General features: G+C 48.3%; 1 protein-coding gene across 6 annotated transcripts in view; it reads right to left on the reverse strand.

Annotated features, from left to right (window-relative positions):
• Nucleotides 1–456: 456 nt before the first annotated feature.
• phactr4a (phosphatase and actin regulator 4a) overlaps nt 457–11137 on the reverse strand; it is a 47699-nt gene continuing 37018 nt past the window's right edge. For 5 of the 6 annotated variants that reach the window (XM_080859574.1, XM_080859575.1, XM_080859577.1 and 2 more), the window contains 9 exons: nt 9794–9922; nt 7596–8181; nt 6378–6649; nt 5969–6128; nt 5428–5483; nt 4006–4067; nt 3441–3578; nt 2767–2843; nt 457–2354 (listed from right to left, as the gene is read on the reverse strand). In XM_080859574.1, coding sequence (XP_080715700.1) covers nt 2339–2354; nt 2767–2843; nt 3441–3578; nt 4006–4067; nt 5428–5483; nt 5969–6128; nt 6378–6649; nt 7596–8181; nt 9794–9922 — 1496 coding nt within the window. In that variant the 3' untranslated portion in view covers nt 457–2338. The remainder of the gene's footprint in view (nt 2355–2766; nt 2844–3440; nt 3579–4005; nt 4068–5427; nt 5484–5968; nt 6129–6377; nt 6650–7595; nt 8182–9793; nt 9923–11137) is intronic. The other variant, XM_080859578.1, reaches the window with a different exon arrangement.

Genomic DNA, 11137 nt, shown 5'->3' on the forward strand with positions numbered 1-11137 from the left:
TCACCCGCCATAAAAGAGAGAAGAAAGTAACTGGATCGAAGGAGCGTGTCAAGATTATTAAATATGGTTGGCAAATATCGCCCCCTTCTGGCGTGTTGGAGTGCAGTGCCCTGCCTCAGTTCCTTGAAGGTGTGCACCCACTGCCACAGGTGGCTTTAGAGCAGGCATGCTGGATGGAAGACGTTGGCTTACATTTGGGGAGTCAGGGATGCGCCACACTGAGAATATGTCAAATGGTTCGGATCAGAAGACTCCAGGGTATCAATTCATATGTGAAGCAAGTCAATGTACCCACAATTGGGTAATTAAGTCCAACATAAATATAATTATCATTAAAGCAACTACCTCAAAAGTTATTTTATGATGATTTGTGCATGTTTGCTTTGTAGCTGATTATTAGCTTTTTTGGTCCACAAGGCTCCAAGTGCACTTAAATGACGACAAAACACCTACAAATTAAGTATTTGAAACTTTTAATTCAGTTGTGGATTGACCATTCATTATTAGTTGAAACATATTTCTTTATGTAAAAAACTATACAACATTAAAATAAATCTTTTTTTTTTTTTTTAACCTGTCTGTCATATTGCAGTTATTACAGAATCAATGTGGTCAACATTTGTGCTTATAAAACAACATACTCAAACACTTTAATTACATTTAAAACTTTTCATTTTTTTTTTTTTTTTTTTTAAACATTAGGATGACAACATACACCAATCAGTGAAATCTACAGATTCTATCCACTGGGGTCTGTGAGGACCTAACTACTGGTAGCTTGCAGTACCATCAACCAGTTTTAAAAGAAGCACCGCGTGCTTCTGAGGAGGAGTTTGTTCTTGCCAGTGATGAGGCATGGCCTAATTCCATTACTCTCGCTCGCAGCCTTGCAACCTTGCATCCTCGTAGCGCAGCCCTCTTCAAAGTACCCACTTGTGACGCATCAGAGGAGAGACCGACGGAGGTGAATGTGTTTTAGAAGTTAAAGGAGGTTACAGGTGGAAGAATGAGGGCATGTATTGACAAGGAATGGGACGCTTTCTTGTCCTCTCGTCATCACATAAAGTAGGGTACTCTTCAAGGGTGCAAGGCTGCGTTATGGGATGAGGGCTTAGTGTTTTTAAAGTTAACCAGTTGCCTTTCTAAACCCCCCACTTTAGAATCTACAATCTCAGCTTCCAACTGCATCAGCTAATCAGGAGCGCCTGATTGGCCGGAGCGCGTCATGTGTGACAGGCAAGAAAAAGACTTTCGGTAAACGCAGGTCTGTGGACCCAGCGGGCCCGCCTGCATTTGGCCCTGATCTGGCCCTGATCTGGCGCGGAGCCGTTTGGGTGGCGGCTACAACCTGGGACGATGTGAGGCCCTGGTTGCTAATGAATGTCCTGAGGTGTGTTTAGGTGGTTCTAGAACAGTTCTGTTCTGCTGATGCCTCCACTCACACTAGTACCAACACAGTACCATGACTAGAACCACCTCTTAACTCTAGTACCAGCAGTACCATGACTCTAGAACCATACCACTGCTCCTATCTGCAGTGACTGACAGCCGTGATGCAGCTAGCGCAGTGCTAACACTAGCGCTGTGGAGTTTGCTGGAGAGGATGGCGATCTCAAGGCATCTCAGTTCAGTAAGTCCGTCTGATGTTTAGTAACAGGGACCTGACACCATGACAGACTCCATATAAGGCAGAAATACAGTAAACGCACAACGCAGACACACACACAAACACACACACCAACTAACTTTTCCACACACACACACACACACACACACACACACATACAGTCACACAGCTTGTATCACATTCTCATTGACATAACTCACGGCTGTAATTGTCAGTAAAACAGCAAAGTATCATCGCTATCCGCATATTCACAGGTATTCCAGATTCCACAGTAAAAAGACAGTCAATTATTAAATGTAATCTAAAAACAGACCAAGGCCACTTGAATGATGGTAGTCTTGCATAATAAACGGGGGCTGACTGCCACAACAATTCCCCCAGAACTCTCCACTTTGCTGTGCACTTCCTGCCCTTGGCCCTCTCTGCTTGCGTGTGGCGCCACGGTAACCAGAGTAACCATGGCATCACTGTTTTCTACCCTGGCTGGGATGTCAAGTCCTTTTACCAATGTCCTGAGTGAAGTGTGATTCACCAATTCAGGTTCGTCTCTGTTCCCCCTCGTCATCGTCTCTAGTCTCTGTCTAGGAGGGCGGGCGGTGAGGAGGAGGACCGTCGTATCCCAGGGGGCTTTGAGGCAGTGGGTCCAGGGTCAGGGGTTAGGGGTTAAGAGGCGGGACGCCTCTGGACCCTCCAGTGATGCTGCCTTACACTCTATGGCCGGTGGAACCTTAACATTGGAAGGAGAGGTCCGTTAATATTAATATGACATAGGTATGACTCTTACTGTGTGTGTGTGTGTGTGTGTGTGTGTGTGTGTATCTATGTGTGTGTGTGTGTGTGTGTGTGTGTGTGTGTGTGTGTGTGTGTGTATCTTTGTGTGTGTGTGTGTGTGTGTGTATCTCTGTGTGTGTGTGTGTGTGTGTGTGTGTGTGTGTGTGTGTGTGTGTGTGTGTGTGTGTGTATCTGTATGTATGTATCTGTGTGTGTGTGTGTGTGTATGTATCTGTATGTATGTATCTGTGTGTGTGTGTGTGTGTGTGTGTGTGTGTGTGTGTGTGTGTGTGTGTGTGTGTGTGTGTGTGTGTGTGTGTGTGTGTGTGTATGTGTGTGTGTGTGTGTGTGTTCAATATCCAGCACACCTTGTGTAGATCCTGCTCTCCTCATGAACCTCCATCTCCTGGCTCTTGAAGTCATTGAGCTCTTTCCTGATGGCAGCCTGGGGGCAGAAAACAGATCAGATATCAGACAGTCAGAGACTCTGACGCCCGTGTGACCCAGGGCCTGGGGAATACATGCTGCTGAGTGTCATCAATGACAGCTTGGGGTCATAAGGGTCATGCACACACGTTCTGAAGAAATGGAGCAAACATTGGTCTGGACAGTAAGTGCTTTTTGCAGCCTGAACACGCATAGTAAAAAGAAAATCGTCCAGGTATGCACAGAATTAACAACCACATTTGGTTTAAATTGCCTCTGGTGGCTTCACTTTTAACTGAGGGTACGCTGTCCATTGTTGATAGTCAATGGGTGTTATTGTACATCTCTTGAGAATACAGCGGAAAAGTCTACTGAACAGTATAGACCGTACCAGAACGTCATTTAAATGACTAAACTAAGTATCGGGGTCCTGATAATCCAACAAGACCCGGGTTCAAGTGTGGGTGGGGTGACTACGCTCTCCCTTCACTACAGATTTGTTTTCAAACCTTTTAAATCGTCCCTTAGTTCCTTCACCCATCTTTTGGTTTCACGAGACACAAGTCGGAGAGTCAAGAAAAGGAGAAAGGTTGTGGAAACGGTGTGTATGTCTGACCTTGTCTGCGGGCGTGAGTTTGGTCCAGGGTTTATCTGCACGGCGGTCGTAGTCGTGGGCGTCGGTACACTCCACGTACTCGTTGAAGCGCAGGATCGCCCTGGTCTGCAGCTCTGCTACTGTTGGCCTCTGGGACAGCTGGATGATGCCGCGGACACACACACACACACACACACACAGACACACACACACACACACACACACACACAGACACAGACACACAGTTGTTAGATTAATTCAAACCAAAGTGTATGTATAGCCTTACATACAGCAATATATAAGCACCTTATTAAAACCTATATGTATGTGCTAACTGTGGTCTATTGAATCAGGGTTAAAATTGTTCCTTATGTGTCTATGCAGTGAGAGAGTGTCTGTGTCTGTGTCTGTGTCTGTGTCTGTGTCTGTGTCTGTGTCTGTGTCTGTGTCTGTGTCTGTGTCTGTGTCTGTGTCTGTGTCTGTGTCTGTGTCTGTGTCTGTGTCTGTGTCTGTGTCTGTGTCTGTGTCTGTGTCTGTGTCTGTGTCTGTGTCTGAAGTGTGTTGTCTGGCTCTTTGGGTCTCCTACCTTTCTGGTGAGTCTGCGTTTGATCTCACTCCTCTCTTCCCGCCGGTCCTCCTCGCTCGTGGCTGCAAGACAGAACACTTCATCAGCACAGACAGATAGACAGAGACAGAGAGAGAGTGAGAGAGAAAGAGAGGAGAGAGAGAGGGAGAGAGAGAGAGAGAAGTGATGCAGAGAGTGTGTGTGTGTTTGTGTTTGTGTGAAAGAGAAGCAATTTATAAAGTGTGTGAGAGAGACAGCAGGACAAGACTAAGAGAGAGAGGGAGAAAGACTGAGAGGGAGAGGGAGAAAGGGAGAGGGAAAAAGACTAAGAGAGAGAGTGTACTGAAAAGAACAAACACAAAGCCTAAACCCATAGCTGAAGTTACAGAGAGATGATGTTGTGATGATGAACAATGGTATGATTAGTAACAGGAGTCTCTATGGCCTTTCCTCCTTTGATTCCTGCCTTTCTCTCTCTCTGTCTTTCTCTCTCGCATTCTTTCTCTCTCTCCGTCTTTCTCTGTCTCTCTCAAGAGGAGGACCTGGTACAGGACCCGAGACCACTCTACTGAAAACCCTTATTTTGTTTGACTTTGCTCGGGTGGTTCTTCTCATGAAGAGGGACATGTTCACTGCCTGAAACTGGTGTGAAAGATGTCGAATGTTGAATTTCTCACGTCAGAAAACTAACTTCCCAGGGGGGCACTGTAGCTCACACAGTAGCCTCGACCACATTCGGGCTTGAAGCTCAAGGAGGTAAAATCTGGCCCGATGCCATTTCTCCTGACCACTCCCCACCTCTTCTCCCTATAATTTCCTGTCCAACTCTGCACTAATCTATCCATTTAAGGCATTAAAGGCCAAAATCAAATCTTTAAAAAAAAAAAAACCTAACTTCCCAAAGCCAATGTCTGGACTGTGATTAAGGCTGGAGTCAGCTTGACCACAAGGGGGAGCTAGTGTCATTACAGACACAGGTGATCCACCAACAGTGATCGAGTGGCTGCCTAGGAATGCATGGGTGAACAAGAATGGGAGCATTCAGAGAATGCAAACCTCCGCCTTGTGACCTTGACCTTTGACCTTTGACCTGACATCTGAAAATCTAATCAATTAGTGCCATTATATCAACCAATCTCCCCACAAAGTTTGAGGGAAATCGGTCCATGCGTTTCTGCGTAATCTTGCTAACAAACAAACATACAGGGGCGAAAACATAACCTCCTTGGCGGAGGTAACAAACATGACTGATTACTTCTGACTGAGGAGAGGGAGATTACTGCACTGTAAAGGTATCTACCAGGAAGTGAGACAGAACAGAAAGGAGAGAATGAGGAAGGAGTGATGAAAGGAAGAGAGAGAGATAGATGGAGGGAGGGGGAGAGAATGAAAGCAGGTAAAAAAGGAAGGGGAAAAAGAGGAAGAGGAAAGAGAGATCTTCACCTGGAAGAATGTTCCTCTGTTCCAGCTCGTTAGCAGTGGGCCGCTGACTCAGCCTCCTGAGTGGAGAGGAGAGATGCACACATCAGACATGTCAGACACGGGTGCCAAGCTAAACATCGTCATTTTAACTTTACTGGGATGACACTTTCATTCCAAACTAGGCTAAGGTTGAACTCATATCCATGTATAGGGCAGCTGAGACTTTCCCAAACAATGACACACACACACATGCACCACACACACCAGACAGACAGACAGACAGACAGACAGACAGACAGACAGACAGACAGACAGACAGACAGACAGACAGACAGACAGGCAGAAAGACAGAAAGAAAGGCAGAAAGACAGGCAGAAAGACAGGCAGACACAGAAAGGCAGAAAGACAGGCAGACAGGCAGACAGACAGACAGACAGACAGACAGACAGACAGTCAGGCAGACAGACAGGTAGAAAGTGAGGCAGACAGACAGACAGACAGACAGACAGACAGACAGACAGACAGACAGACAGACAGACAGACAGACAGACGGAGCCCATACCGTGTGAGAGTAGAGCCGATCTTGCTGCGGATGGCCTCCCACTGCTCGCGGTTCTTCCAGACGCCCTGGTCCTGCTGCTCGTGCTCCTGCAGCTTCTGCTGCTGCCGCTCTAGCTTCAGAGCCAGCGTGTCCTTACGCTTCACACGGCCCGCTAGACCACCTGATACACACACACACACACACACGCACACGCACACGCACACGCACACGCACACGCACACGCACACACAGACACAGACACACACACACACACACACACACAAGATTGCTTGTTACCAGAGCTAAATGCACCTAAGCCTTCAAATCAAGAAGAAATATTTCATAGAAATACAAACACACACACTCCAGTAAGGTCTGCGGGGTGTGTGTGTTTCTGTGTGTGTGTGTGTGTGTGTGTTGCGGTACTCACTAATGGGAACGTCCTCGTCCTCATCTTCATCATCGTCCCTGTAGAGGATGGGTCCGTCTGAGTCGCTGTCCTCCTCCTCCGATGTCCTCTCCTCCCCCTCCTCATCGTCGCTGTCTCCGGGGCCGGTGGTCTCGGGGATGACGCAGACGCGGGGGTCCTCCACCAGGCCCCGACGGCTGCGTGGCTCCAGGCCCGGCTGTAGGGGGCGCCGTCCAGCAGCTGAACGCGCCTTACGCAGCTCCTCCTCCATGTCGAAGTCATCATCCTCCTGCCTGAAGGAGGAAGAGGAGAAAGACAGAGAGATAGAGAGAGATGGAGAGAGAGAGAGGGAGAGTGAGAGAGAGATGGAGAAGGAAAGAGAGAGAGAGGAGAAAGAGAGAGAGAGAGAGAGAGAGAGGAGAAAGAGAGATGGAGAAGGAAAGAGAGAGAGTGAGATAGAGAGAGATGGAGAAGGAAAGAGAGAGAGTGGAGAAAGAGAGGGAGAGAGAGAGAGAGAGAGAGAGAGAGAGAGAGAGATGTTGAGGAAAGGAAAGGGAGGGAGAGGGAAGATGGGACAGAAAAAGAGAAAGAGCAAAGACACAAAGCAAGAGGCGAAAAAAACACAGGTCAGAAAATGAATCGCTATGACGACTTCATGACAACAGTCCTACCGTAAAGACACTTCCATGACTACCAAGAGTGCTTTTCTTTACCTTACAAGCATTTCATGTCTCAATGCTGTCAGTCACAAGTGTTATGAAGACAACAGAAACTCTGTTGCCATGGTAAACACTAAAGCACTAAATCAAACATAGATACGAGCATTCCAATGGCTGACCCAATGGAGCGAATGAACACTTTAGTTTCAAGTTGCAGAAGTAATAAATGTGTCCAATTCAAGTCATCATTGTTATACACAAACATTGCTTCTCTTTCCAGAAAAACATCTACGTCTAGAAACTCCACAGCTAGACAAAGAAACAAAAGCAGTGGCATCAAAGGCAACACAGCTGCCACACACTACACAACTACAAAAGCAGTGGAAACTTGGGTGGGTGTGTGTGTGTGTGGCAGTGAACTTGGGTGTGTGTGTGTGTGTGGCAGTGAACTTGGGTGTGTGTGTGTGTGGCAGTGAACTTGGGTGTGTGTGTGTGTGGCAGTGAACTTGGGTGTGTGTGTGTGTGGCAGTGAACTTGGGTGTGTGTGTGTGTGGCAGTGACGTCAGGGACACACACTCACAGTCGGAGCGGCTCGATGGTGATGGGCAGCGAGTGGCGGTTGCCCTCCTCCAGCATGATGTCGGGGGGCCTGTCGAAGAGCAGCGAGTGGGCGCGCTGGGAGCCGTCCGGGTTGGCCACCGCCGGCCCGGGGCTGGCCAGAGCCCGCTGGATCAGGATGTGGAGTGGGAGGGGGGGTTGGCTGGGGGGCTCCGTGGTGGGGCTGGGGGGGTCGGTCACGGTCACCTGAGGGACGTGGGGGGCAGCAGAGGGGGCAGCTTTGGGCTGGGGCTGGGGGTGTACGCGGGTAGGAGTCGGGGGTATGTGGGCTGGAGGGGGTGAGAAGGCCGGAGGAGACGGAGGCTGGATCGCCGCGGCAACCATGCCAGCCTTGGCACCGTCCTCAGCGCTGCCCGTGGGGGCGGAGGAGGAGGCGGGGACGGGCACAGAGGCGGGCTGGGCGGAGGATGAGCTCTCGCCCTGATTGGCTGAGGCGGGCTGCTCTTCGTAGTGGCGCTTGGTGACGGGCGTGGTCCTCTTGGGCGGAGTGGGAGGGGAGCGTTTGACGTGCAACAGGTTGGCACCGCCCGCCGCCTGAGACAATTCCGCTGTGGAGAGGAGAGGAGAGAGGGATGAGGGACGGAGAGGGAGAGAATGACAGAATAAGACACAGCAAATGACTCTGCTCTAAGAAACAAGACACTATAAGCTTTGTAAGAGTGCCAGGTTAATGGTTAGAGGAAACAGCTGAAGCTCAATCAGACTCAAACACTGCCAAACACAGGGCTCAATGGAGTGATGGAGCGAGACAGTGAAAAAGAATAAAGGGAATAATAGAACAAAAATGAGAGACAAAACTGGACAGTGCTGGTATTCAGTTCTGTGAACAGAAGTTTAACACTGTGCTCTTTCAGTATGGGGAGTTAGTTGTTCCATGGGCAGCCAATAAGCTAGTTACACACTGCTGAACACTAAAGACAGAGAAATAGAGTGAAGAAGAGTGAAGAAGAGTGAAGAAGAGTGAAGAAGAGTGAAGAAGAGTATGAGCTGCAGAAAAGAGGACACTACAGCCCGACAGTGGAGGCATTTTTCTGAACGCCAAAATAAAAGCCTGACGCTCAGCTCCGCCAGTGTGGGGAGTGAATAGTTCCATGAGCGGCTAAGGCTCAGACTCAGTCTGCCTCCACATAGCACTACTGTGAAGCAGTGACAGCATAGCAAAGAGAGGAAGCAGAGTAAAGGGAACACAATGCTGGGCAATAGAGGCATATTCTTGGGTTGTCAAATACTTAACACTGATCTCGGTCACCGTATGAAGTTAATGGTTACATGAACAGCTGACGCTCAGACAGGCACTGCTGAATACAAGGCTTACCTCTGCCCTGTGTGGAAACGCAGCGAACACACACACACAAACACACACTAATCCGTCTCTCTCTGAACATTTGGCACAGCACACACCGGCCTCATCACATGTCTCTCCGCTTCACAAGCTTCATGTAAAGCACGACACGTCGGGACAAACATGCCACGAATGCACGGGAGTTAGCATGCAACACAGCTGCTAGCGTCAGTGCTACCGCTTTCAGCAGATATGGATGAGAGAGAGAGCGAGAGAGAGTGTGAGAGAGTGAGAGAGAGTGTGAGAGAGAGATAGAGACAGTGTGAGATAGAGAGAGTGTGAGATAGAGACAGTGTGAGAAAGAGAGAGAGAGAGAGAGTGTGAGAGATAGAGACGGTGTGTGTGAGAGAGAGAGAGAGAGAGAGAGAGAGAGAGAGAGAGAGAGAGAGAGAGAGAGAGAGAGAGAGAGAGAGAGAAAGAGAGAGAGAGAGAAAGATTGCGAGAACATGCCACTCATTTCTGATTACACATGACCATGCAATGGGAGGGGAGTTTCCTCGCAGAAGCTCGGCATTCAACATGGGGTGGATCGGACGGATGGATGGTCAGATGACGAGGGGTTATTTATGGTGCTCAAGGCAAACACACATGGCGAGTGGGTGTGTGTGTGTGTGTGTGTGTGTGTGTCCCATCACACACAGATGACAAGACCATATCTTCATTCACTCTGCTTACATGTTCTCTTTACCATGCAAGTAGCTGTGTTTAGTTTCAGTTTGTTAGTTTAGTTCATCTAGCATTAAAGGTCTTAGTGGGATTGGTCAGTGGCAGCGCGAGGCCTCATGGGTAAAAACAAAACCCACGGCCCTCTGGGATACCTGTGGAGTTCGGGGGCATGCCTCGGCGGCACAGGTAGGCGGGCAGAGACAGGTAGACTCCACCCTCGCCCTGGCGACGCCAGCTGGTCCAGCGGGGGCGGTTGTTGGCACGTCTGTTCAGAGTGGCCGCTGGGGTCAAACGGGGGTCAAGGTTCAAGGGTTAGGGCTGCAGTACTGGCTGGGACATACAGTACCAGTCAAAAGTTCTAGAAGTTACAGTACCAGTCAAAAGTTTGGACACACCTTTTATTTTTTTAAGAAGTGTTTTCTTTACTTTTATTATTTTCTACATTGTAGATTAATACTGAAGAAATTTAAACTACAAAAGAACACAAATGGAATGATATACTAAACAAAAAATGTGTTATATACATAACAAAGAACATAACAAAAGTAAAGAAAAGAAGACGAGAAATGAGAAGAATGTGTCCAAACTTTTGACTGGTACTGTAACTTCTAGAACGTTTGTCTGGCTGTGCACAGTACTTCTTTGCGGATGTACTCAATTGATACCCAGGGCACACATTGGCTTCCGATAGAAATGTCTAACTGGGGGGGCACTGTGGCGCAACCAGAAGCCCCGACCACATTCGGGCTTGATGCCCATGGAGGACACGGGTTCGATTTGGGCCTGAGGTAATTTCTCCTGTCCACTCCCCACCTCTTCTCACTCTCATTTCCTGTCCCACTCTTCACTTCAACTATTGATTAAAGGCCAAAAAGCCAAAAAAAATAAAATAAATAAAAACTGTATAACTGTATAACACTGAATGCTTCTCTGGGTCAAGGTGCCCGCTACAAGCCTACATGTAGATGGCATAGCATAGCGACTGGCTGAACTGTTGCACTGCAGGTCCATCGGCTCCTCACAGAACTGATTTAAGTCCTTGGCCTCAATTCTCCATTTGGCTTGAGCAATATGTTTATCAAGAACAGGGGTGTCAAACTCAAATACACAGAAGGCCGAAATAAAAAAAATGGGTCTAAGTCGAGGGCCGGACAGTGGGGCAAGCGCTCCCTAAATTGACGTTTGCTACCAACGCGGGGCAGTGCATTGTGGGACTTGCAGTATTTGTGGTGCGTTCGACATACCAGCGGCCGCGGCAGACAAGCTCTGATAGATAAACAGGTAGGAAATAGATGGATACTTCATTAATCCTGAGGGAAAATTAGGCAAGCCAAATAAAATGTCACCGTTGCCCATTCAAATCAATGGAACTTTTTGCAACATTCTGAGGAGCTGGCGGGCCAGATTAAATGGCTTGTCGGGCCTGATCAGGCCCTCGGGCCTTGAGTTTGACACATGTGATCTAGTAGTCCAATATGTCAATCACGTTTGGTCTG

The sequence above is a fragment of the Sprattus sprattus genome, assembly GCF_963457725.1.
Source record: "Sprattus sprattus genome assembly, chromosome: 20".
Classification (NCBI taxonomy): Eukaryota; Metazoa; Chordata; class Actinopteri; order Clupeiformes; family Clupeidae; genus Sprattus; species Sprattus sprattus.